General features: G+C 40.8%; 4 protein-coding genes across 4 annotated transcripts; 1 reads left to right on the top strand and 3 right to left on the bottom strand.

Annotated features, from left to right (window-relative positions):
• Positions 1-315: 315 nt before the first annotated feature.
• Positions 316-4,860, bottom strand: otop1 (otopetrin 1; the record flags this gene model as incomplete). Its single annotated transcript, XM_080495787.1, is given in 7 exon segments — positions 316-486; positions 974-1,881; positions 3,321-3,451; positions 3,629-3,687; positions 3,991-4,127; positions 4,340-4,748; positions 4,750-4,860. Coding segments are annotated over 7 exon segments (1,926 nt in total).
• Positions 4,861-7,230: 2,370 nt separating this feature from the next.
• On the bottom strand, positions 7,231-11,332 carry tmem128 (transmembrane protein 128). The gene is made up of 5 exons (XM_080494734.1): positions 11,193-11,332; positions 9,448-9,580; positions 9,045-9,206; positions 8,505-8,613; positions 7,231-7,994 (listed from the first exon to the last, which is right to left on the bottom strand). Exons 1-4 carry the CDS (start codon positions 11,290-11,292, stop codon positions 8,514-8,516), a joined length of 495 nt encoding a protein of 164 aa, XP_080350860.1. The 5' UTR covers positions 11,293-11,332; the 3' UTR covers positions 7,231-7,994; positions 8,505-8,513.
• A 3,624-nt stretch (positions 11,333-14,956) lies between these two features.
• Positions 14,957-18,110, bottom strand: lyar (Ly1 antibody reactive homolog (mouse)). Its single transcript, XM_080495948.1, has 8 exons — positions 17,776-18,110; positions 17,559-17,673; positions 16,960-17,067; positions 16,766-16,846; positions 16,188-16,512; positions 15,833-15,901; positions 15,332-15,417; positions 14,957-15,231 (listed from the first exon to the last, which is right to left on the bottom strand). The coding sequence occupies exons 1-8, from the start codon at positions 17,895-17,897 to the stop codon at positions 15,094-15,096; spliced, it is 1,044 nt and encodes a 347-aa protein (XP_080352074.1). The 5' UTR covers positions 17,898-18,110; the 3' UTR covers positions 14,957-15,093.
• Positions 18,111-19,266: 1,156 nt separating this feature from the next.
• zbtb49 (zinc finger and BTB domain containing 49) lies at positions 19,267-26,084 on the top strand. The gene is made up of 8 exons (XM_080495640.1): positions 19,267-19,289; positions 19,570-19,758; positions 20,732-21,861; positions 21,947-21,993; positions 22,094-22,167; positions 22,419-22,501; positions 23,289-23,450; positions 23,698-26,084. The coding sequence occupies exons 2-8, from the start codon at positions 19,607-19,609 to the stop codon at positions 24,423-24,425; spliced, it is 2,376 nt and encodes a 791-aa protein (XP_080351766.1). The 5' UTR covers positions 19,267-19,289; positions 19,570-19,606; the 3' UTR covers positions 24,426-26,084.
• Positions 26,085-26,874: the final 790 nt, after the last annotated feature.

Consider the following 26,874-nt stretch of genomic DNA (forward strand, 5'->3'; position numbering starts at 1 on the left):
AACAAAAAGTACAAAGGGCACTTTTTAATTAAAACCTGAAGCCAAGGAATCTTTTCATCACCGTCTTTAAAAAGTCTCATGTTATAGAAGGTTTTTCTTCAAGGAACTCAGACTAACGGGTGCCTCTTCCTCTGTAATCGCCTGACTGAGGGACCTACATTTGGTTTGTCTCCACGGCTTGTCTTCAAGTCTGCTGAAGTGCGACCCAGACTGCCTCCTGAACGGTTGACCTGCGCCATGAGACATGGTCAGGAGCCAGTAGTGACAAGTGTTCCTTTGCACATTATCTGGCATTGTCATCCCTCTGCAGATCCGTCAGGCTCGGCGAAACACCTCGAAGAGAGAGGCAACTGAGTGCATGCGGTAAAAAAGGTTCAAAGGAATGGCGAAATTGAGAACTGTGGTCCATATGCTGAAACCGAATGTCTCCTGTTCCAGCCCGTTGTCATATTGTGGCCTGCAGCCAAAAGCTGGGAGGATCCAAAGCTGAAATAAAAGAAACAGGTCATTTTAATTATAAAACCCCGAGTCAATGAACTTTTGGCCACCTGGGCAGACCGTAACAAATTCTAAAGCTTCACAATTGACTGTATATGAAGCTGTTGCTATTAAAACCAAAAGCCTGGGTGCAATTATAGAGCCATTACAAGTTTTACTTCTCATCACAAGACAATTTCCAAGTTTAGTTTATATTGATTTGTTGGGCCAAATTCTCCAAAACAGTCCCCAGCAGCCAACAGCTAGCTTTGTATGACTGTTGTATACTAGTGTAATAGTTGCTTTAAATAGATTTTCACTGTTTGGTACATTTAAACAATGCCACAAAATGGAGAGACTGATCTGAAACTATAGAGTAGTGGAGTCAAAACAGACTTACGGACGCAAAGCCTAAAAGGTATTAAAATGTGTCAAAGAATTGAAAAAAATGTTGATTAATAAATGATACATAATGATAAATAATACAAATACTCACTGAAATGTTGCACATGATCAGTAAAACTGCTATGTTCTTCAGGATCTGCCTCTTTATATTTGGAGGCTCAGCCACTTTATTTCCCACAGGCAGCGGCACCTCTGAGTGTTTCCGTGGACACCGGTACACCTGGCCGCTCTCCTCCTGCTCATTCTCCATGGTGACACAGGTTTTCTCAGGAGTCTCGTAGGCCCGGTTGATGATGCCATTGTACGGTGGAGCCAGAGAGGAGGTGACTGAGAAGATCTCTGGGGCAGCTGGTAGCTCTGGGTCCTCCCGTTCACTGCCCTCCTGCTGGCGATACAGGGACTCTATGATGAAGAGATTTTGGACGTACTTCTCCAACACGGTGAGCAGGGAGTAGATAAGGTTGGTCCAGCGGTAGGGGGGGCTGCTGTGGGCGCTTAACACAGCTACTACACTGCACCAGGACATGAACCAGGATCCAACGGAGGATCCAAAAAGCAGCTCTGTGTCCAGCTGTCTCGACGGGTTCTTGGAGGTGTCCAGTGGCATGTGATTTGCTCGGTATATGACAAGACCTGAAGCACCGGCAAAGCACATTACCACCAGCATGACGATGCCATAAATGTAGAACATTGAAATAGCTGATTGACGCATCTGGAGGGACTTCTCTACATGGGTAATGTAGACCACCAGTATCCCGATAGTGCTGGCAAGTGCAAGCAGACCCAGAATGGGGCCTAAAGTCAAGCCCTGGGTTTTGGTAACCAATCGTTTCCGGTTTGAAGAAAGGTCAATGTTGCGCCCAATGTTCTTCCACATGACAAACAGCAAGGCAGAGACAAAGATATGGTACTCAATGTTGAATGGGTAGAGATAGTAGAGGCTGCTGGAGAACATGGAGCATGTGCTGGTGGTGCAGTTACAGGATGGCTCTGAGTGCTCTGTGGGGAAAAAATAAAGAAAACTGTCAAAATGCATCGAAATGATGATTATGAAATGACACTTGTGAGAGCACATTGGGATGTGACATGATCATGGAAATGTCAAGTAAGTTTCCAACATAACAAAGATGTGGTGTAGGCTAACACACTTGATCTAATCTTCTCATTGTTTCCTTTTCTTTAAAGAATGATTCCCAGCAGCAGATTAGATCTGTTGATCATTGACATCTTTTAGTCGTAATGCAGTCTTACGTACACAAGCTTCTCTGGAAACGCTTTCAGTACGTTGAGTCGACATTTGATTAACTTATACAAACTGAAGGTGGGGACGTTTGTCAAAACACAAAGGGTATTTACAGAGGGTGGTGTGCAAACAGGTCAAGTATCCAGTCATTCACAAAAAAGCACAAATACTAACCATGTTTCAAAAAAATTATAGTAGAAGTGGTTGGGAGTACAATGGACTTGGGTAGTAATAGCAGCAGCAGTTAATCTTGTAACTGTTCAACATTAATGTGTTACTCCAAATATTAAACAAAAATGTAAGTAACTTACTGCTTCTTAAAATTGATATACTATGATTTTCAATCAATATGTACTTGTGCTACTCTTAGTTGACTCAAGCAAATACTCACAATTTTTTTAACTGCACTGTTTTTTTAAGTCATCTTAATGATAGCTCTATATAAAATCCAAGTTTTACATTTCCTTTTAGAAAGGGTTAGAAAAAAAAAGAAACGCCAATATAATGTTTTATACTGCATTTCAGTGTGAAAATTAATTCATCTGATTATACTTTCTGAACATGCATTGGATATATATATATATATATATATACATCGAACAGCCTTGTTTGTTGGTTTTTTTCTGCTCACAAGACTCACAATACCCAACACGCTGTGGTATACTGTTGCCATCGAGAGACCATCTCAGGAAAAAAACCTACCATGTACACCCCCCTCCCTCTCCCACCCCCCGAAAGGCCACCACTATGGTCCTGCACCCTTTAATTAAAAAGGGAACAACAGTCAGGGTGCAGCCAGCCTCACAGTCAGCCGGATATGAGGAGGAGCAGCCTAGCCCCCCAAACCTAGGCTTAGATGTATCAGTTACTGTAATTGCAGCACCCTTGGGACTAAGCAGCCTGGGGACAAAGCCGTCTGAGGTCAAGCGGGGGGTTGCCAAGGAGGGTGGTTGCAGCTGAAGTGTGGGGAAAAGGCCAGGGAGGGGGCCCGTGCTCCAGCGACACCATGTTTCCTGAAATCTAATCGAGAGACTTTCGACACAAACAAGACCCGCTGGGCGGCCGGGCTAACCTCCCTTCCCCTCGCGAACCCTTCTCTCCTTCCTTTTTCTTTCATCCATTGAAATGAGCTCTCAAGTGGACTATTGTGCTTTTCTTCCAGGTACAAGCCAGCAATCGACCCTTTGGCCCTTACCTATAGTGAGGTTTCCATAGCCCAAGGCAAAAAGTCTTCTCTTATGGTTGTTCAAGAAGTGCTCAGCCTCTGACATCACGCCGCTACACCATAGGAGGAGGTTGGTAAACACTGCATGGATTACGCCGAATCTGAAAAAAACAACGTTCGAAAAAAAAAAAACCTTTCATATCCTGTGAAGTGACAACTTGAGAAAATCATCAGCTGCCTTGTTTGCATCATGTTTTAAATGTTGATTAGCCTAAACTCTTACATTAAGTGTTACTAATCTAAATTACAAAACAGTGACAACATCAAATAATACATACCTTTCAAATGTTTCAAAGCTCTTAATGACATCTTTAATGTGAAACCAGAGAAAGTGCACCTAAACAAAAACACAAACACACAAAAAGTCACAAAAATGCGAAAATTGAAAAAATATACGTGTCCTTTATTCTGTTTCATCTTATACTTTTAACCATCTATTGGCGCCGACACTCAATGTCAGGACTGGATAGGACAATGATAGGATCATGTTGTTGCAGTAGCAGCAACTCTGCGCTCGCCTTCACAACAAAGAGCACATTATTCAAAGACCTTAAGAGGTGCAGGGGGGAAACAGACAAGGTTTCCAACACTGCTGAAAGATTATCACTTCATTGAAATTAAACTGGGGTTGTAAAATTACCTGTGCTATGGTGTGACTTGCATGGATGACAGGATATACCCCGAGCACAGCCGACACACAAGACTGATAGCCGACATAATACCCGATTCGGAAAGCGTCCATAATCAGTGAAAGGAGCGCAAGAAGAGTCAATCCACCTGTAGACAAAAAGGAACAAATGTTGTGTTCATAAATGTACTAATTAAACACCGAAAAAGCATTGTTTTGGTGAAGTTCGGGTATTCCTTATTTGTCAAAAACAAACACTGATCATAATAACATTTAGACTTTGGAAGAAACAAATTCCAAACATGTGGGCGGGATAGTTTGCACATTTTACGCAGTGACTTCTCTAACTTTACAAACTCACCTCTTATCCAGCATGTGGTGGCGTGGACATCTTTCTCGGTGCGCGTGTTCTTCTGCCTCTCCCGCACCAGGATGTACCACATCATCCAGATCAGCTGAAGGATCATGAGACAGGTGGCGAAGGACAGCAGGTGCTCTTCCCGGACAGAGGGGTCATGATGCGCAATGGCCAGCATCAGCGCCGCCCCGATCAGCAACAGGTTGGTCCCGTACTGCCCGCTGAGGATCTCCGCGTTCTTCCGCGGATACTCCCCCGACAAACCCAGCTTTAGTTTCGTGAAAATCTTCTTGTCGTGCTCGGAGCTGGACGACGACGAGGAGCTGTGGCAATACTTGTTCAGGCACATGATATCCAGGCCGTTGTGTTCCACCATGGTGGGAGTCATGAGCAAAAAGCGCAGTGGAGAGAGAAGAGGGGAAGTCAAAGCTGTGCGCTATAAGTGCATTTGGGGGAGGCCAGGTGTGTAACCTGGTGCTACAAGGTGGGGATTCAGACGGAGAGGTGCCGTGCCAAACATGCATTCAATCTTCAAGGTCCGGCTCAATGGTCACGCATAGTTTCAATGTCCAGCCTCGCCGAGGATGGGCTTGATAGATGCCATTCTCATCTTGTAACCCTGAAACTGAAATATCTGGTCCTGAAGCAGGTTCGCTGAGTCACTGAAAATAGGAGATTGCGTTTCAGTATTTGATGATCCCAAACCCCCGTCCTCCTCTTGAAACTCCCATATGTTTCAAAGAAATAGCTGAGCTTGCTGTGCCAACCATTCACTGCCCAGAGAGGCAAAAACTCAAAGCGCGGAGTTATCCACAATGACAGAAAGGGGGGGAAAAAGAAAAAAAAACTGGTTAAATCCAAGTGTTCAGTGAAGCTGCCAGGCGCTCTTTCCAAGTCTGCTGAAATCCTCTCGGGGTGGCTATCGGATGTTAATCGTACAAGCCCGTATGAGTTAAAAGAGAAGATGACATTTCACAATCCAAGTGACCTGCTGTGACAGCGATTCACATCCAAGTGCCACTAGCTAAAATCCCGATGTACACCACTTGTGCTTGCGATCGAGCCCAGTCGGTGAAAAACGTTGCTTTCAAGTGGAGGAGAAAGGGGGGGAAAAGGTGAAGAATCAGATTTCAGTGGTCAAATTCACAATGGCTTTTTGTGCTTGGATGTCAAAGAGGCCATCGGAAGAGGCCGTGCGTTTAAATAAACAGCATCAGTCTAATCCACATTCAGCCAGGACACATGGACACAGACTGAGGTCCGGATTGGTGTGTGACCTTATAGTAAAGATCATTTCATCATTACTGTTTTATGACGTGGCAAACCTCCTTTATTTAAATCACTCATTCAAATAAATCACAATACCGCCATTCCATTTTAGCGTATTTCCAAAAATGTAAGCTATTACACCAGCCCCTTTGTAGGTCAAATGTATACACAACAAACTAAAGTTTAATCCGACTCTTACCTGTAGAAATTTGTCAGAACATTTTAGTGAAGTTGATAGGAGCTCCTTTACCCGGTGTTTGTCCAGGACCCCGTGACGCGTAAAACCGCGCGTAATTACGCACATTAGCTGAGTACCCGCGTCCCATTTTCTGTCTTTTATTCCATAACCGAGCGGATTAACACAGTCCCATCGACTGCTCGTATATTTTGAAGCACATTTAAATAAATCAGACGAGAAAGCCCACTCGAGCGTTTTGTGGTTAATTGAGAGCAAATCTGCGAAGACGAATCGCCTTGGATGGGATTTATTTACCACAGCGGCAAAGTGAGGATTGGAAAGATGATCGGCTGACAATGCCGCTGCCGCTGAGTGGACTATCGACTTCCTGATCAGAGATACTCTATCTGACAAATGGGAGGAAAATATCTTGATTATGAGGACAGATCAATGACACTCAGCCTGATTGAGTTATCATGTGTTGTCTGTCTTCGGAACAACAGAGCAGGGGACACCACAGCTCAGTTGTGAAAGTGCTGATTAAAGAGACGTTTGTGGTTCTTGTACCAACAATTACTACTAATTAATAGATTCTTTGGAGATTCAAAAAAGATGCTGAATTTAAATTAATTACATTAAAAACATGAACTAGATTAGCTTTCAGGTAAACAAAACCAGAAGATTATTGTGATTCCCACTGATGCTTAAGTACACTGTACTTGCACTCACACATCTATTCTTTACTTAAGTTTACAATGTTGTGTTTGACACATAGCGTTATCATTGTAATGTTATTGTTGACTGTGGACTACTTCCTCAATTAAATAATACTGATGAATGCGCCCAAATACTAGAAGATAAGTGCAGAGTGAATTAAATCATTTAAGATGATTGAACTACTTCACTAATCCTATTTTAAGGTTCTGTGGTTGCAGAAGTTCAGCAGATAAAAACTATACACTTGAGTCAAAATCTTTCAAAAGATGTAAAAAGCTGACAGACTGAATTTGTTAGTGACAAAAAAACACTTTGCATCCTGTAAATAGATTCATACTCAGTTACTTCTTAGTCGTAGTAAAACTATCAGATGCATTTGCATTATATAACTTATTAAACCAATTAACTTTGTATACCAAAATTTAAAAACAACTCACAGAATCAATATTTTCTTGCAACCACTGAACTGTTGAGCAGCATTAGACTCCCACTTTGGATGCTCTCACACTCAAGTTTGTTAAAGCATATTTTGATAAAATAGGTAAAATGTGGGTAACAAGTTTGAAGTGTCATGGATGCTTTGACTGAAGTTAGACCTGGAGTCTGGATGAAATTATTCCCAGGTGCAGCAAAAAACATTTAGACAATGTTGTGCTTTCTTAAGAATGTGCATTTATTAAGATCAGTTATAAAAGTTAATTTAATAACAAAAAACATTGTACAGAGCCAGTCGTAACAATCTTCATTACAAACTTGATAAAGAAAACGACAAAATCAATCCTTAATTTTCCTGACACCGTTTTAAATAATAGAACACATTCATGTCACAAATTTTCTCCATCACAGACAAGCGTGTTCAGTGCAACAAAGTCAAAACTATAAACACAGAAAGTGAAAGGCTACGCCAGACATGAGTTACCTTAAAATAAATAACAAGAGGCTTTGTGGAGCTCCTTGCAAAAGGTGGGGTTTGGAAAAAGCCTTGTGACCTGAAGCCAGAATGACGGCGAGAGTTTAAAATTTAAATATTAGTCAAAGATAACACAAGTAAACACAAAATGCAGTTTTTAAATGAAGGGTTTTATTAATGAGGAAGAAAAAAATCCAAAGCTTCATGGCCCTGTGTGACAAAGTGTTTGCCCCCCAGCTCCTGTTAAAATATAACTGCGGTTGATCACACCCGAGTTCAATTTTTGTAGCCACACCCTTCACTTAAAAACTGCATTTTCTGTTTACTTGTGTTATCTTTAACTTAATGTTTTGAATTGTTTGATGATCTGAAACAATGAAGTGTGGAAAACATGCAAAAAAGTAAGAAATCGAGAAGAGGGCAAACACTTTTTCACACCATTGTTTGTCACAGCGTTGTTACTGTCACTGTAGAATCCCCGGTTGACTGATGACTTGACTCCTTTACTGATGATTCATGACATTTTTATTTTTTTAACACAAAAAAACCCTGTCCTTTCCATGTCCATGAACACACCGTAAGCGCTAAAAGAAATGAATAAAGAAAACATGAGCATAAACACCCTGACATAAACCAAACGACACAACAAAAACTACAAACTGCTCCAAATAAATCTACATTGTACCTGAAAGGTGTACAAACCTTGTTGCTTCCATCAACCCGGTGCTTTCTGAACTCAAAATATACTTTAAAAATTTAACTTATTCCTATTCTGTGTCCTTTCTGCCTCATTTCACTGGACTTCCCATTGTATAGCCCTTCAAAATAAAACAACTGGCAACTGGCACACTGATGGAACCATATTGTTCCTCCACTTTATTGCAAACTGTTTCAAGCCAATTCTTGCATTCACTTTTTTGCATCTGTGTCTCTCCAGTTTTTACCAATACGCTGAAATTTCATGCCTGATGACTTCCTGTTTTGTAAATACATTTAACGTGATGAAGTAGTAGATTTTGAAACATTTAATTTGCTGCTAGCACTATTATAGTCATTACAGCTTTCTAATTTTCGTGCCATATCATCATGCTCACCTTCCAGGTTCATCCCAGCAGAGAGATGAACATGACCACGCCCATGAACTGTGTGAAGAGAATAAGCGGAGTGAAGAAGGACCACACCGGCCACAAAGCAATGTTGAAGCTGCAGGAGAAATACACAGAGGTATTAATAAGTGAGAGTTCAACAAGGTCACACCACAACGTTAGATTTCTTTTTCATGTTGAGAAAATCCAGTGCATATTTTTCTTCTTTTTTTTTGCTGAACAGCAGAGCTGATCCAGCATTAAACTGGCAAGTAATCTACAAACAAACACGATTTCTATATTTGAAATCAAACAAAAAAAAAGGCAAGCCAGATTAACTTAGCCAATTTACCAGGAACATGAAAAATTACTTTGAAACTTTTAGTGGTTTTAAAGCAGCACAAGTCATTTGTCCAAGGAGGAGGAGGCTGAACATCAGGTCCTTTCAGTTTGCTTTTGAAATGTGCCATTTCAAAATGTCCATCGGCAAAATATTGTGAGAAAAGCCACCACACTATGCAGTGTTCATGTCTTTTTCTGTTGTGTCACCTGCATGATGCAGAAATAAAGGCTGCAGTGGTGATGGGGGGGATGGCAGGATACTCTTGGTCATAGTGCTGGATGCCTTTGAACCACTCGAGGTACACAATGCAAAATGAGGCCAGAGACAAGCAGATCCCGAGTAGAACCAGACCTGCATTGAACCACCAACTGAAAGAACAAAGGTTAACATGAATGTGGTGCCTACAAAAGTGAAAGCCAGCCTGTTTTATCAAGATGGGCCACATAATAACAGAAAATCTCAATCTTAGAGCAAGTATATGGAACATAGACATATTTCCTTTTAAAATGATTTAATAATAATGCCAATCATCTATGTTTTACCAAGCTATCAAACAATACACAAGAGCTAATTGAGAGGCAGCCACTCAACCACTGCCTCTTCATTCACCTTTTGATGTCATCATTTTCCATGATGTTGTGAAGAAAATCTACATAGTAAGTCACGGCTACAGATGCCACAATCCAGAAAACAGAGTGTTTGTTGATGCGAGGTAGGGGTTTAGTATCCTTTTCTTCTTGACCTGAAAGGTAAAGAAAAGGCAACAAGGATGAAGCGCCAAACTTTAATTCCATTCATACATTATCATAACAATATTTAATTTAATACTGGGGAAATGGGGAAAAGATGTGGAGTAATGTAGTGATTAGCCCTCATGTTGGTGGGCAAGAAAATCCGTTATTGCAGTCCAGACAGTGCTGGTCATTGTGGAATTTGTATGTTCTTTCTGTGCGAGCACAGGTTTTCTCTGGGTACACTCCAGAAACTACTAACTAACTACTACTACTACTAACTATTAGTCAGTTCGAATTGGCTCCTGTCTCCAAGAGGCCGATATTGGATAAAACAGTATAAAAGATGGATGGAAAGATGGCCAAACATTGAAGGACTCCTAGAAAATTGAGAACAGAGACCTGCCAAAATGTTTAAAAGGGAAAAAGTAAAGATTTGCAAGCAAATATAAGATTTGCGTTGCCTTAGCTAAATGTGCTAAATCCCTGCCTCTCGGGTTCGAGTGGCATCTCAGGTGAAACAGATAGGTTTCTTCGAGATAATCTTGCTTCTCAGAGAGCAATTAATCTCTATAATTTACTGGCTGATTAAACGTATCAGAGCTTGTTGTTGGCTGCTGAAGTGGTTCAGCATGCTAATCCACTCTGTGGAGGGTGCACAATGAACTTGATGCCCCAGACAACAAGCTTACCTATATTTTTGGTTGATATTATACTGGCTACCTAATCATCTATAGAGGACATATATTTTGTGGGAAGTGTTTTGTCCAGTGATGGCCTTTGCATATAAAGTAAAAAGTTTGGCTTTATAACAGATTTAAACTGGCAAAGACACGAGTCTTGTATTAGACGCAGTGTAGAAATATAAAGGTTAAAACAGAGGAAGAAAACTGACCACTGTCACTCCTCCATAGAGTTCATGCAGCTTTGTCTGACCTTTTGTCCCTACATTTTCAGCTTTTACCTAGTTTATCACATGAAAGACAGTTTGCTCCTGTTTATGACACTGACAGGAATCAAACTGTCTGAAGGCTGTCAAAGTTATCCCAAGAGACATCATGTCCTGAGACAAAGCATATACACACACGTCCTTGTCTGACTTCCACTCAATTCATATGGTTTGAGCCTTTTCACGAATAAGTTCCCAGAAAGTCCTCTGAGTATTGCTTTCTCTGAATTCTCTAAGATATATCTTAACTTCATCTGCAATAAACTATCCTCATCCTAAAGTCCAGTGAATTCCTTCCTGCTCCTCTCCCACATTTCATGACCAAAAACAATCAAGAAAAACTGGTTTAGTGTCAGTCAAGGGCTGGAAGTTGGACAATTGCTCACTGGCCTGCAAAGGCCTGCAAGATAACATTGAAAACAAAGGCTGCGCTGTGACATTTACCACCAGTACAACTGGACTTTGACAGACTTGTTCATTCACTGTACACAAGTCTGAGAATACAAATGTTAGGTTCTCTGAAAGTCAGAAGCGAAAGGATAAGCGTTGACTGCTCGGTTAGTCCAATAACATTTAGCAGCAGTGACACTTGAGAGCTATTAACAGTATCAGTGAAGGGTACATGAGGTAAACCCGTCAAAACCTGCTGGTATCAACTTGTTGTCGACACTTACTCTTTTCTCCCTCCTCACCCGGTGTAGCTGCCTGCATAAGAAAATCGACATCTCTTTTAAATCGATTTCTCAGCGTTGCGAGTTCGTTATCGTTCAGCATTTTGACTCCAAAAGCTACATCCGAATAGTCCCTCCTTTCATTTGAGCTAACTTGTCACAGACGAGGCACTTCCTGTTCACCAAGGCGCTTGTCCATGACGTCATACACAAGCGACAGTTGTAGTTTTTGGCTGAGTTTAAGCATGCTAATAGAAAAATAAACAAAAACAAGCAGCATTGGATTGAATAACAAGCTGAATAACACTAGGATTTTATTCTATAAAATTTTTTTAATGTACTTTTTATTGAAATTCCGTGCCAAATATAGTGTCTATATCAACTTCAATAATTAGTCATACAGCACAACTGCCTGAAAGTCATTTTTTGATGAACAAAAGGAACATATATAGCGAAAGATATTATGACATTAACACATGGTATTGATACACACATTGTGTATTGTCTCAGTTTAGAGTCAAAGTATGTGTGGTATTACATATGAAATACAAGTCCTTGCAATTTCACAATCAGTTATTTGCTGGAGCAATATTTAGGTAATATTTACCGCTTGTCTCACAGCGGTAAAAAGTTCTAATACCAGTCTGCCTTTCTGTGTGGAGTTTGAATGTTCTAATGTGTCTAAGTTTTTTTTCTCTGGTACTAGTTGCCTCACACAGTCCAAAAGCATGCACTTGAGAGTAATTGATAACACTAAATTGCCCCTCGGTGTGAATGTGAATGTTTGGGGTCGTCTGTCTCTTTGTATGTTGCCTGTGATGGACTGGTGACCTGTCAGGGTGTACTCTGACCTCACCCACAGTTAGCTGGGATTGTCCTGCCACGGTGCCACCATGCATAGGATAAAGAGATACAGCTGATGGATGGATGGATGGAATTCTCTTCAGCCTGCAGAGGTTCATTGGGATGTCAATCCACTCATTCAAAGATGGGTTCTTCATGAAAGCCTTTTTTTCCTGTAAGGTCCTTTCTGCCTGCCACCAACAACATACTAAAAAAAGATATGCATCTGTCACTGGCCATCTTTCAGGCATGAGTACATTTATTTTTCTCTAGAGGCAGGTGCAATCACGTGTTGGCTGGATGGAAAATACAGTATATTCGCAAAACAGCCGAAGTGCTTTGCAAAATCCTTCTGTTCATACATTTTTCACAAGATACGCACAAATCATAATAAACAATGCAGCTGAAAATAGTACATCAGCACTTTCCAGGTAACTGATAACTCCATTAACAGGAGTACTTTTTCAAGTTTTACAGGGTACACGTGCCACCATCCATCAAAACTTGTGCAGGATGCATAGTAGCTGGTTGTATTCTAGAGGCCATCTTGAATGTCTACTTTTACATAGCTCTGGTGAGAATTTGACACTGTTGATACGGCTGTCCTACTTTTGAACTCTCTGAATTAAAAACTTTCACTGAGGCAGAGAGACTGGAGAGAGAATGTGAGAGGGAATGTGGAGCAAGGAAACAAGAATACTTTATGGATGGCTGCAACTATTTATTTTTACCTCAACAGCAAAAAAATAAGGAAAAAAAATGGCTGCCCACTTTAGTCAGCCTCATCAACTACACTTGTTTTATTAAGAAACTTTAATTTGATGTTACTGAGGTAATTATTCGCATTATTATAACACAATGAAAAAAGTCTTGTTCGATTCACCACATAAAGCTCTTTTAAGTGAAACCCATTTACCAATTAAAGACGCCCAGAATAAACATCAGATCATCTGGGTGTTTAAAATCCGAAACACACATGTCATGTTAATATTTCAGCTCCATCAGCTCACAGTGGTGTGATGTGTTTTTTTTCATGACAGCAGGAAGATGTCAGTATGCCGCTCTGTGAACTAATCTATGTGTTGGAGGGTCAACAGTACTAAATGAAGACAAATTATTCTCACATTACATAGTTGTGTACATAAACACACATGTTCAGAAACCATGTTTAACTAAACTATCATAAACAATTGTTTCTGTAAAACTATTGGTACCCAAGGCCAGTGCGGTCACCTTTGGTAAAATATACCTAATATTCCGTAATTTCGTTGTGCAATTTATTGTACAATGACAATAAAAGCAATAGAATAGAATAGAATACCTCAAATGAAGCATTATTCATTACTTTCCATTGGTTCTGACCACTCCTCCACATCTGCATGTCTCAAACCTAACCCGGGCTGCACTGTGGTGTAATGGTTCGTCTTCTTGTCTGAAAGTGAACATCAAACTCTTGTTGGCAGTTGCGTTTGGAGTTTGCATGGCCTCCCTTTGTATGGGTGGGTGTGTTTCTCCCACAACCCAAAAAATCCTTGCATTCGAGGTCAACTGGTGATTTTAAATTATCCACAACAATGAGTGTGTGCTGTTTGTTTTTCTCTGCATTCACCTAAAGTCAGTTTGGCAAACATTGCTCATTAGGTGTAAAGGTTAGTGTGTGAGACCGTCTGTTTACCCTGTGACAAATTGCTCCCAGGCAGGTGGGACTGCCTCCAGTACTCCACGGCCTTAAGCTGAATGGAGCTGCTAAGAAGATGGATGGAAATCAAGAGCTGCTCGTCAGTGCAGGCTTTGGTTGAACTATATCTTACTGACATCGAGGGCACCAAAGATGACAAATGAATTAAGGTAGAAGTCAACATGCAACTACTACGTTCTGGAAGTAGCTTGATATTGTGTTACTAATCTTCTACACAACTGCTTATGGCCCAAATTGTGTTACCGTACCGCTGCAAGCCACCATTAACATTCACTACAAGAAGAAATAATATGCAAGTCAATATAAGGTTTCCCATATCTGGCAACATTTGTAATAAGAGACATCATAGCTACTCAGTCTGAGAGTAAGAAACTTAATAGTCAACGTCCCATTTGTGCGATGACTCAGTGTACTGGCAATGAACCTTCAATGGGAGGTAAACAGAAAATGACATTCAGACAACAACAGCTTCCTTTAGCACGAGGTCACAGAGTTGATCTTGGAATATCTTCATGGAAGAAATAAAATATTTGTGACTTGCTTTCCAGGAAAGGATTAGTTTCAGTATCCTGTGGGGTTGAGATTCAAACAAAAGAATTAAGCACTACTGAGCCCCAGTGGACTAGAGAACATCATTTTAATACTAGCAAACCTGAGTAACAGCTTCACTAAAACCCAAAGTATGCAATATACAATTACAGGTGAGCAGAGTGATGAATGAACATCAGTGTTAAACCAGCTGGGATTAGCAGGGCTTCATAAAGCTGGGCAGATTTCCTCCTGTAGCTCCTCCTGGTTGTGTGTGAGCGCGCATGTGAGCGTGCCAGTGCGTTTGTACAGGGTAGAGAGACTCATTCTAGCCGTGGAAAATCAGACAGCATTAAAACCTCACCTGAGGCTGACACCAAGCGCCTTGCCTCTATGGAGCTTCTGTGTCCCCGGCCAAGTGAACCCCGTTCGGGGTGCGGAGGAATGTGCATTAGCTTCGTCCCGTGTGAGAGTCAAATTCACCTCAGGTGCACCTCTCCCATTTCCCTTCCCCCACTCCAACATCCAATCCCACAGATAAGGTGCCATTTCCCAGCATTACCGTGCGCTTGGAATGTGTAAGAGTAGCCAGGAAATAACATTTTATACATTAAACAACATAAGGTAGTGTGCAGAAGCTTTACCAGGTTCGCAAGCATCAGCAAAAGCACTGAACATTGACATAAGACAATTCAGTCGATAAAACATTTAATCTTTTAGATGATGTCATCAGTATAAAAACATCCGATGGAGGATGACAAACAAATTGAATAGTTTTTACATTTTAAAGACTAACAACAACGTGCCTTAGATGCCAAAAACAGATGAGGTGGTTTACTTAATGAGTCGAACTCGTTCTTTCAGAACTCTAAACTTTGGATTGCCGTTGATCTTTTTGGTAAAAATGGCAAGCACGTCCTGCTCCGTTTTGAAATTCCTATCACCGGTGAAAGAGTAGTAGGCTGCCAGAACCTGCAGAAGATGAAAAAGTGACACCAAACATTAGTTTCACTTTAAAATTGGAATAATATATGCAAGACAGACACACGCACACACGCGCACACGCACACACCTTCTTCCTGAGTTTCTTCACAGGCAGTTCCTGGTCAGCCGACTCTCTCAGTATTGCCTTGATGTTCCCCTTCCAGTTGAATTTTCCTGGAAAGCAAAGAAAAGCATAAATGAATTCCGAGGATGAAGAATCTGGAACTGAAGGTCATTTCCTTTGCAGAAAGCAAACACCACTGACCTCTGGTGGCTTTCTTGTTCATTCCCAAAAGTCCTGCATACTAAACAGTGTTCTTTGCCTTACCGTTCCCCGGTATGATTTAAAGAGCTCCTGTTCCAATAGGTCTGCTTTGAAAGGACCACTTAAAATCAGGCTGCCACAGAGCTAATTAATTTCCTAATCCAACAATGATGTACAAACATTGCTGTGATGTGCCAGTCAGTGGAGTTTATTTTCCATCTATCGTTCCAGGATGGGGTTGCAGAGTGCACAACTTATTCATTTGAGCTTGATTGTCTTTTCAAAACACTGTTAACACTGAGCCAATGTCATCAAGCATGTTACCTGTTGGTGCGGCTTGATCCTCACTCTCCTCTGGTAAGACGTTCTCCACAGCCTCAGCTGCTTTGTCCACTGGAAAAACAACAATAGCTTGGGATTACTATTGCAACAACACACCACCAGTAGGGTAAAATTAGCCTGCAGCAGCACCTTGTGATGGAACACAGTATGTAGGAAGACTTTCAAATGAAGGCACTGGGTCACTAAGCATTAAATAAAACTGTCCATCTGGCAGCTTTCATTCAGAAAGAAACACTTCTAACATATGGTCAGACCAATTACAAGTGTAAAAGTATAATAACATTTATTGAGCAACCTTCTGGCTCTTTATGACATTACAAAAATATGTCTAACTTACGCTTTGTTTTCTTGCTATAAGTCTTGTTTTCAGCACCAGGCATGTTCTGCTCTTCATCTCCAGATTCTTCTTCTTCTCCTCGGTGCTTCCTCTTCCTCTCCTTTTTCTTTTTCCCAGCTTCTGCTTCCGGCTCCACCGCCTCATCAGCTCCTTTCGCAGCTTTCTTGCTTTTTTGTTTGCGGAGCTCTTTGCGTTCTCGTTTGTTAAGCTTTTTCTTCTCCTCGACATTTGGTTGGCTGTTCTGTTCCGCGTTTCCATTTGCGTTCGGTTTAACATCAGAAGTTTTGTCTACAGATGTCTCTGTCTCGTGGGCAGCGTCTCCAGCCTGTCACATGATGGCCAGATTGTAAAAGTTAAGATTTTTTCTCATTTCTATGTGACAACTGCACCTACAAATCGGAAATTCTTTCCATATGTTTCTTATCAAGTTAAAATAAACTAAACAATCCATAACGACTTTAATCTTTTGGATTCATACAAAACTAAATAAGCTGACTTTCCTGATAATATTTGTAGTATCCCCCCCCCCCCCCCACCAAAATAAAACAATTTATTAACCAATGAACAAACTATCTTACATTATCAGATGCAGCAATTATTCCCCATACTTCTTCTTGGAGACTGGCGTTGGTTATTTTAACACTATTCCTTATCCAGTTCTAAAGAAGAAAAGAAATCAAAAAATAAAAATCATTAGTCCATGCATACAAACTAATATGGTCAAATTAAAAATACGCAAATAATTATTCCTTCTGTTTGGAATCACACTCACCTGAAACTTTGCTTTCTTCCTGGGCACGTTATCATATGTGCTGATCTGCTCCAGCACATTTTTCAGCTTTGCACTGACTCCAGGTTTATTCATGGCCTCATGGACTCTCTTTGGGAACAAAAACAGTAAATCATTCATGTGTGGGGGGGGAAGAAAATGTAATGTTTACAGAGCTGACATTGAACAATATTTCTATGTTTAATTATGCCACGGTTTAGTTTGTCACGAATTCAGGATAATGTTAGCATTTAAGATACTGTAATGAGCCGATGTACCCTGAAAGGAGCTGGGAAGACTTGAACAGTTTCAATAGATCATAAAGGTAACCTCAGGCCTGGAATTCTCTCCCACCAGACATTTGAAACATTCAAACAATAGAGTCTTAAAACTCAGCTTAAAACATTTTTTGAACAAATATATGCATGTTAGCATGCTAACTGTTGATCAACTGTTACCAATCCCTGATTGTTTGAACGTTATTGCAATGTTTTATATTGGGTTTTTTTTTAAACATGTCCATCACTGGCCTGACCTTGGGTGTCTTGAAAGGCGTGGAAAAATACAAAGTGGTGTTGTTACTTTTAATGAATAAACGTTACCTGTATCCACTGCTGCTGTTTCGCGTCTCCTTTGTTTGCCTTGGCCTCAAACCCTTTCCCTCCATATTTTTGATCTTCACTGATGCATTTGATGTGCGTTTTGTAGTCATCGCCCCTGTTCAACACACAGAGAGGCCTCAACATTAGACATACAAGTGTAACTACAGTTACAGTTGTAGTGTGGACACTTCGAGACAATATTGAAACTCCTACTCACCAGAAGTCTTTTCCACAGTCGATGCAGGACAGGACCTGGCAACCCCGGCACCAGCCCACGTGTTTTTCAACCTGACCTTTCTTCAAAGACTCTCCACAAGCATTGCAGGTGAAAAAAACCATTTTAATGACACCTCTCCGCTTGACCCAGAACTAAAAGGCTCCGCAAAACGTGAGACGAACACAAACCGGCACCGACGGACAGGAAGAGATGGATCCGCACATGAATCGGCAGCACACGGAGCGGAGCCGGGCGGGAAACAAGAGAAGCTAATGCTAACTTAATATAAAAAATGCACAGATGAATAAAACCCTGCGCATTAGCAACTGCTCTGATATAATAATTCAGTTTCAATGTTAACGCTTCGTTGCTGCAAACTTTTCAAAACACACGTGACTAAAAGCGAAGACACGGCAACGACACTTTTAGTCTTCCGTGTGAAAGCGAAGCCAGTAAAACGTTCCGAGGAAGCTGGACACGTAAAAAATACATTTCATATTCATAATCACTATTTAATAAATTAGGCTAAAATTGTATTTTTATTTTATTTGCACAAAAAGTATATATTATAGAACAATAAAAACTGACGGGACAGGAGAGTGAAGAAGCCAAGAGGAGCTTATATGAAGTCATTCACATTAATAAACGTCACAATAATGAAAATAAAAATAAAAGATAGATCAAGGAACAACTAGCAGAAAATAGTCGTTAAATATAAACACAGAATGGGTCACGTTGGGTCGGAGTGAATGTCTGATGATGATGGTGCCTGTAAGGTCTTATTTATTTTTAAGATAGATAGATAGATAGATAAATATTCACGTTTATTGAGTATTAATAGACAACTAGTGATGTTTTTCATATTTTAAACAAAGGTCCAATTGATTTCAGTCTCAAAGAATGTGAGATTATTCTTAAAAACGTTTTTTGTGTAAGAAGTGATCATTGATTTTACATTTAAGATGAGCATGCATGTTACAAAAGGCACGATGTCCATGAAAACACTATATGAGAACAAACAATCAAACAACATGAGTAGGTAAGTGATGATGTTGAAATATCAGAACAAAAAACACAATGCAGTAAAACAGATTATGATACAATAGCCATATAATTCATATTTACAGACATTGTGTATTTAAAAACATGTGAAATATTGTATTATGTTCCCACATAAATGGTAAATGGTAAATGGACTTCACCTTTTTGCTGAGACATGTATTCTCAGAGGATTGATTTTTGATTATACGTAAATCAAGAACAGATGTGCAATATGCGTTTTTGTTCTGGAAGTTAAATTATTAGTGATAAGCTCGCCATTTCCGTTTAACAAAGTTGTAAATCACAAAATAATTAAGATTTAAAGTCAGGCTGATGATGAGGGAAAAGTATGGTATTCTTAAAAAAAAAAAAAAAAGTTGACAAGAGCGTGTTCGACCCGGCCTCTATTACAAGTTGTACAGGAAGTGACGCAATGTTTACTGTGACGAAGTGACCCATCATCCAAATAAAAGGTGGGCTTCTTTAAAAAACAGTTTGGAATTATCTTTGTCCTCAAAGTCAGCAGCTGGTATCAGGACCAGTCGTCGGCTGTAGATGTCAGTCTTTATTAAGTTGTTGCTGCTCCGGTTTACTTTAAAGACCGCTGTGGTTGGTTAGCTTAGCTTGGAGTTAGCATAACAATTTTTGCCTGTGTGGTCTCGGAGCTCAGACATGCCGGAGTCTGCGCCAGTGTTGGATTTATGAATGGCTATATAGGAAGTGTTCTTTTTCACGTGTTGCCTTCTTGTTTAGGCCGGTAAAGGAGAAACTAGGGCTGAGAAGTTGAGTCATGGACACCCTGTCCAGCCACAGCTCCTACCTCCTCCAGCAGCTCCAGGAGCAGAGGATTCAGGGACTGCTCTGTGACTGTATGCTGGTGGTTAAAGGGGTCTGCTTCAAAGCCCACAAAAATGTCCTGGCTGCTTTCAGCTCGTATTTCAGGTACATTGGTCTCATTTCTAAACACACCACTGACACAAATCTACTGATCCTGTTATATGTTTAACACTATCAATAGGGGGAAATCTATGCATCTATTTATTCACCTATTTTCTATCTACCGTCTGAAAATGGACACAAGACTGGCTAGAAATACTGTGATGGCCTGTCTCTTCAGGCACTGTTTATTCCAGAGCTACTGAAGAGGCTTGACAACCACATCAATTCACCCATATGTCCAAATCATCCACCTAAAATAATTCTCCATGACTCAGTTTGACTTTGGGTAATGAGGGCTAGAGAAAATCCCAGTAGACAGGCCATACAGCACCATTCAGACACAAGGGGATTTGCATGGGTTTACATGGGAATAAAATAAATACATTAAAATAAGTTGATTCATAAGCTTAAGTGGATTAGGTTGATGAAAAACATTAAACATAGCAATTAAGAAGGATGAGAATTAATTTCTGGTATTAATAAAGATTTATTTTAGTAATAATATAAAATATATAAAAGCTATTTCCTAATGAAAATCCTGAATAAATAAAAGTGTTCTAATGTCAGCAGGTAGTTTGTTTGTGAGAAGCGTAATAATTAAATGCTGCTTCACCATTATTGCTGCTGACTCTGAAACCCTTGGTGAACCTCTTCCTGATGACCTCAGGGGTCTGGATGAGTCATATCGAGTTAGAGGCATACACCCCAGAAAGGTCACCATTTACATGGCAAACACAGAGGATTTAACCGTCACTTGTATACATTCACGCATGTAAGCACACATCATATTGCTAAATATTCATGTATCCATCCAACCATCCATCTTTTGGACCAGTGATCCAACTGAAGATCACAGGGCGCTTGACGTTCCATCTTCTAAGAGGAGTGTTCACCACTACACACACACCTTTTTCGTTTTGTATGTTATGCTAAAACCAAACTAAGTTTTCTAAATGTAGAATTCTGATGTTTGCAGGTCTTTGTTCCAAAACTCCCCCAGTCAGAAGAATGAAGTATTCAACCTGATCATTCAAGATGTCAGTGGCATCGGCCAAATATTGGACTACATGTATACCTCCCATCTGGATATAAACCAGGATAATGTACAAGCACTACTGGACATCGCTCAGTGTTTGCAGGTTCCAAATGTACAGAGCATGTGTAACACTTTTCTCAAGCCTTGTCCTCCACCAGTGGAAATACCTTCCTTTTCTCTCCCGGGCATGCTCGGCTCAGAGGCCGACTGCCTCCTGGGGAGTGGCCTTCCTCACGATGTCGATCTCCACTGTCCAACCGAATCCCATAGGCCCAGCTTCAGCAATGATCTGGATCACACCAGAAGGATGCCCATTCCTGTGCCTAACAGCAGCTCAAATTGTGACTTAGTAAATAGCTCTCATGCACCTGCAGAAAAACAGCTAGTTCATGGTTACAAACTTCGTAACTTTTACAGTAAACAGTACTTCAAACAAAGTGCAATTTTGACTAACAACGCAACCTCAAATCAAGGCACAGGCCCACTGGCGGTGGTGGAGGAGCAGCAGTGCCAGCTGGGAATGAACCAGGGAAGCAGCAACCCTCCTGTGAACTCAGGAAGCACAGTTCAGTCCAGCACACCTTGCTTGTCTATGGTCACAGAAAAGAACCCCATCTCCTCTCTCACACCCTCGGATAATTTAAACACGCCTGACACAGACCCAGCAGACGCCATGCTCAACAGTCCACTTCGACCAAAGAAAACTGTGTATCTGAAGAAATATAATTACCTTCGGTCTCAGAAGGCCCTGGAGGAGATGTACAATGAGTCTGTTATTGAACCCGTCCTCAGCTGCCCCAAAGAGAACCATCAGGAAGAGTCAGTGGTCCAGTCTGAAGCTCCAGAAGCTCCTACAGAAATCACCACAGCAGAAAGAGAGGAGAGTCCTGTGACTGCAGCAGATGCTTCACTTCCCAGTCCTCCACCCGTGAGCCAGGATGAGCAGAATCTGGGACAGGCTGTACCAGAGCCACCGCAGCAGACTGGGAACAAGCAGTATTCTTGTGAAGTTTGTGGAAAAATTTTCAAACACCCCAGTAACCTGGAGCTGCACAAGCGCTCGCACACCGGTATCTTTTATGTTTTATACTCACTACCATCGGAATAATTGTAATAGACCATTATAGTTTTAACCACTTTTATTTTCTTTTGGAGGAGAGAAACCATTCCAGTGTAACATCTGTGGGAGAAACTTCTCTCAGGTATTTTCTTGGGTATCCTTCCAGTTTGACACAGTTGGTCAAAGGTGGTAAGATTATCTGAAGTTTATTTTCTTTATTTTTTACCGATTCTGTTTTGCAGGCTGGAAATTTACAAACACATTTGCGACGACATTCTGGAGAAAAACCATATATCTGCGAATTATGTGGTAAAAGGTAAACTCTCTTCCCTTTTCTGCAGAGAATGACAAAATAATATGACTTGAAAAACATTCCGCTTCTCCATTTTTTTAAACAACCACCAGGCCAATAGCAGTTATTTTAGGAATACTGTATACATTTTATTGTATTATGTAATTATCGTTCTGTAATGATTGTGAATTGCTCTGGTCATCTGTTGTATTCGATCCTGATAGTGCCTACAGTTTCTTTTACTGCTAGTAACAGTATTTGTCTGTATTTTCTAGTTTTACTGCATCAGGTGACGTCCATCGCCACAAAGTGGTCCACACGGGAGAAAAGCCACATCTTTGTGATATCTGTGGTAGAGGTATGAAAGTCCTTTCAGTGTAAATAATCTTTATCTGTAGGAGCCACTTCTCTATGACATGGTTGTCAAACACACAGCCTTGTGGTACATTTGACTGCCTCGGGGTCTAATCCAGCCTGTAAGAGGGATTTAGAAAGTGTAAAACTTACAAGTGCCATCATATGCAATAGAAGTAAGACAGTGGAATCCGGGTTGTTCCATTGTTAAACAATTGAATTAATTATCATTTTGAATTAATTGTTAACATGTTAGGCATATACCTGTGCTTCTTTACAATGAAGCAAAGGGGACATTTTTGAATTGCTGTTATTAATAAGGTATTTTGCCTTTATTTTACCTGTTCAACCAAATTGACATCAAGTGGGGTTCTATTATGTGGCCTCTGAGCTAAAATGAGTTCGGACACCGTTTGTGTAAAATTTCATTTGGTCTGTAGGAGGTGCTGTGATCTCTATTTTGATGATGGACTGCACAGCAGTGTGTGTTTTACACTGAAGGCTTGAAATAAATTGAGTTGGTTGGTGGTAGGAGGTCACAGCTCTTATTGTTTTTACTGTGAAATTGAAATCTGTGAAATTGATGAAATCTACTTATATTGTCTGTTAGTTCACAATTTGCAAAAAAAAAAAAAAAAAAAACTTCCCATCATCAACTACCTCCAAAAAGAGCCTCAGCAACGTTAAGCCGCTGGTGCTCCATTTTGTTAACTGAAGATGTTTTCCTTGTCATTAATAAGGAATTTCGTCCAGGGATTAATAAAGTGACTCTGATTGTGATTATTGCTCAGGATTTAACAACTTGAGCAATCTGAAGGAGCACAAGAGGACTCACGCAACAGATAAAACATTCACCTGTGACCAATGTGGAAAGTCCTTCAACACACATAGAAAGCTACTGAAGCACAAAGCTCGCCACACTGGAGAGAAGCCACACAGCTGTGCAACCTGTGGTAAGAAGAAGTATCAACTGTTGTTCGCATGCCTGCAATTTGATTCCATACAAAACGTCACGATATAATGGTTCTGACTATAAATTTCCATTTTATTTCGAATTAATTTGCACTCAAAAATCAAATACACTCATTGTATTCGCTAGTTAACGTGACATTAAGTGTGTCGAGTGTGCGTTGCTCTCTAAATGCTGTGAAAGTAGGTAGTTTGTTAATGTCTGCATTCATTTTTTGTAAATGAATGCAGGGAAGTGCTTCATTGGCTCAGGAGACTTGCAGCGTCACATACGATCGCACACTGGTGAGAAGCCCTACATCTGTGACACCTGCGGCAAGAGCTTCACCCGCTCTGCAATGCTGAGGCGACACAGCAACATGCGTTGTAAGGGTCCTCTGGCCGACGGCCCGGTCAGCGTCAGCACTGAGCAGACACAAAGCTCGGACAGGGGGACAGAGTTCTGCAAACCTGCCAGTCACAGAAAAACTCCTCCCGCTGCCACCGAGCCACATCTCCCCACGACGACGCCTCCCGCGGGTTTGGAGAAATCCCCACCATCCACGGCGTCGAGCCCGCCTTCGACTCCACAAATGGAGACCACGTCTCCCAGCATGCATCTCAGTCCGGCGTCCACCCCACTTCCAGAGCTGCGCTCCCTGGTTCCCCATCACCTCCTCTCGTCTGGCCACCAGGACAGGAGTGCAGCCCTGCCCACCGCCGACCGCCTGAAGTTGAACAAGCCCCACCTACCTCAGGAGGCCGACTACGAGCCGTATGAGGAGAACGGCAGCATGGCGGTGGACATGGGCCGAGGCCTGGTGGGGAGGTCCTACTTGCCTGCCACAGACAATCACAGCAGTTCTCTCACAGGATCCTCCAGAGCCTACAGATCCAGCGAGGGCCAGTTTACCTCCAGTGTAACTTTGTGGGGGCTCGCAATGAAAACTTTGCAGAATGATAATGACATGGAGCAGTGAAAATACGAAGCTAACTTTGCACAGAAAGTCTGAAGATTTCTGTTTGGTATCGTGATTCTTTGTTGGCATTGAATCATGGCAGTAAATCTTAAACCTCTGGAGAAGCTGTTTAATTCCCTGGTGCAACATTTGCACAGGCGCATTTGTGGGATGAACATCGGAGCCCAATGTTGCTGGAAGAGTAAATTGTGAAATTGCCAAAATGTCTACAGCAAAGAAATGCTGTTTGGCATTAATAATTAGATACTATCTAATCTTCATTCGCCCGTTATTCTATAAATACGAACGCTGCCAGTGGTGAAGCTGCAGGGATCAAAGGTCATGCTCAGGGACCCTCAGTGTTAATCTGTCTGCAGTGAGATTTGAACCTCTGAGTGCAGGTTTGCTTCTCTGGCAGAGGGGATTTGGCAAATCTTTCATGGATGCAAACAACCCGCTCTTCTGCTCTTCCCACAAATGCATGTTTCTCTCCAACATTACTGCCTATATACATGAAATAACCAGACTTTTTGCATGTATAGGATATATCACTAAAATACATTGTTACCTCAAACAAGTAATCTACCAAGCACACGTCCTTAACTGTTGTGTGGAGTTTTGTTGCCAACAATGGAATGTGCACTTTTCTGACTTTTGGGGTTTTGAGCAGGAGGTCTCATAAAAGTTACAACCGGGATAACTGGCTTGTGGCGGCCAAGCATTCATAGCGATGTCACTTTTTGATCTTTCGATGTCGACTCTTCCTACCATTGTGAAGCAGAATTCACCATGCGTTGGATTGTTCACCCACTAATAGGGAACGTGAGCTGGGTTTAGACCGTCGTGTGACAGGTTAGTTTTACCTGACTGAAGATGTGTCCTTTCAGTTTGGTTTTTCACCACAGTTCAGATTTCAGTCACAAAAGTAAGAACTCTTAATAGGACAGAGGTCTGCAACCTGTGGCTCTGGAGAAGCATGCAGTCCTTCCATCTCTCTGTGGTGCTCTATGTAACTTCACAAAATACAAATTCTTTGGGCGTGACATCTGTCTGCAGTTTAAGGTGACGATTGTGGCAAACAACAACTGAAATATGACTCAAAACCCTAAAATTTTACCTGAATAGCACCTTTCAAAATAACACTTGATAAAGTTAACAACAAAAAAATCTTGTTTGACTTAATGGGCAAAAATTAATTTGCTATTTGCCATGTTGTCTTTATTTTAAAGACTGGTGATGTTTTGTGGCTCTGTATCAATTTTTCTTGATTTTGGGGCAAAAATGGGGCCTTTTTGTTTTGCAGAAACTTGTCCTATAAAAGTACAAAAAAATGGTAAATGTCTGATCGATTGTGAATACCCATCCGTTCACACAACCGTCCATGCACTGATGGTAAGTGTTGCCATTCAAGGTGCTCGCGCACAATTCAGAGGATGAGATGGTGCATCGAAGCACAAACCACAACCTGCTCTCTTAACTGAACTGCTTCCCTACATCATAATATGACTTATTGTCAATTGCTGTAATAAAAATGGGGGCTTCTGAGCTGCACTCTGCAAACTAAAATGTTTATTGTTCGATTTTATAGCACTACAAAAATGTTTTCTGGCTTTTCGGCAATTCCACAGAAGGCCATTAAAAGCAAGGGGAGAATTAATAAAATACCACGTGAGGCTTTGAGGGCCAACATGGCAGAGACAGACTGGGGTTGTGGGTTGAAATTCTCCAGATGACGGGTTACTACTGCACCATTGCATCCCACCGATACTAATATTTGTTGTTCGTGTTGGAATGGGTTCAATGCAAAGAAATAAAAAAATAAACTCATTGCTTCGTTTGTAAGGTATATTGTTTTGTTAGTCATCTTGAGGATTAAGTTGAAATAGAAAAGGAGAAATGACACCGTTTTTAAATCTGAATGTTACATCATAATATAAAGTGGCAACTTTACAAGTTTCAGGTTACTAGCAATTTTATGATAATAGAATATTAATATCGTGTTATTCTGAAGTGTTATAAACAGTATTTTGTTTGTGTCAGTTCAAAAAGATCAGATTAAGCGCCCCAACACTTCATTTGCATAAATTGATCAATCTGCAATAAGTAGCCTAAATTACTTTGCACCTTTAAATAAATTGTAACATTTGACATTCAGAAGACAATATAGGTGAGTTGGTGTCATGCCGAGTGTCTGCTGCCCTTGTACACCAATGGAGGTCACATGTTTGATTTCTTCAATTCAGTCTTAATGGTTTCTAACAAACAGTTTACAGTTTTATGAAAGTAAAACGAGGAAATTCAAGACCTTATTTGACCAAATCGTAAGCATTTTATTTCCATCCATCCATATATATAATAAATACACAAGTAAATAATTTTAAAACCGTCTCATATTTATTACCAGTACAAAAGTGCTTATTATGTATTCATAGTATGATAATGGGGCCATAAGTATGTTGATAAGATGACT

Source organism: Blennius ocellaris (assembly GCF_963422515.1).
Source record: "Blennius ocellaris genome assembly, chromosome: 4".
In the NCBI taxonomy this organism is placed as follows: domain Eukaryota; kingdom Metazoa; phylum Chordata; class Actinopteri; order Blenniiformes; family Blenniidae; genus Blennius; species Blennius ocellaris.

Coding starts and splice junctions, on each gene's coding strand:
- zbtb49 (XM_080495640.1), top strand. CDS start 19,607: ATGGACACCCTGTCCAGCCACAGCTCCTACCTCCTCCAGCAGCTCCAG. Junction 19,759..20,731: donor GCTTTCAGCTCGTATTTCAG/GTACATTGGTCT, acceptor TGATGTTTGCAG/GTCTTTGTTCCAAAACTCCC. Junction 21,994..22,093: donor GTGGGAGAAACTTCTCTCAG/GTATTTTCTTGG, acceptor TCTGTTTTGCAG/GCTGGAAATTTACAAACACA.
- lyar (XM_080495948.1), bottom strand. CDS start 17,897: ATGGTTTTTTTCACCTGCAATGCTTGTGGAGAGTCTTTGAAGAAAGGT. Junction 15,902..16,187: donor TTATAGCAAGAAAACAAAGC/GTAAGTTAGACA, acceptor TTGTTTTTCCAG/TGGACAAAGCAGCTGAGGCT. Junction 15,232..15,331: donor TGAAGAAACTCAGGAAGAAG/GTGTGTGCGTGT, acceptor CATCTTCTGCAG/GTTCTGGCAGCCTACTACTC.
- tmem128 (XM_080494734.1), bottom strand. CDS start 11,292: ATGCTGAACGATAACGAACTCGCAACGCTGAGAAATCGATTTAAAAGA. Junction 9,581..11,192: donor GGGTGAGGAGGGAGAAAAGA/GTAAGTGTCGAC, acceptor TTTACCTTTCAG/GTCAAGAAGAAAAGGATACT. Junction 9,207..9,447: donor GAAAATGATGACATCAAAAG/GTGAATGAAGAG, acceptor TTGTTCTTTCAG/TTGGTGGTTCAATGCAGGTC.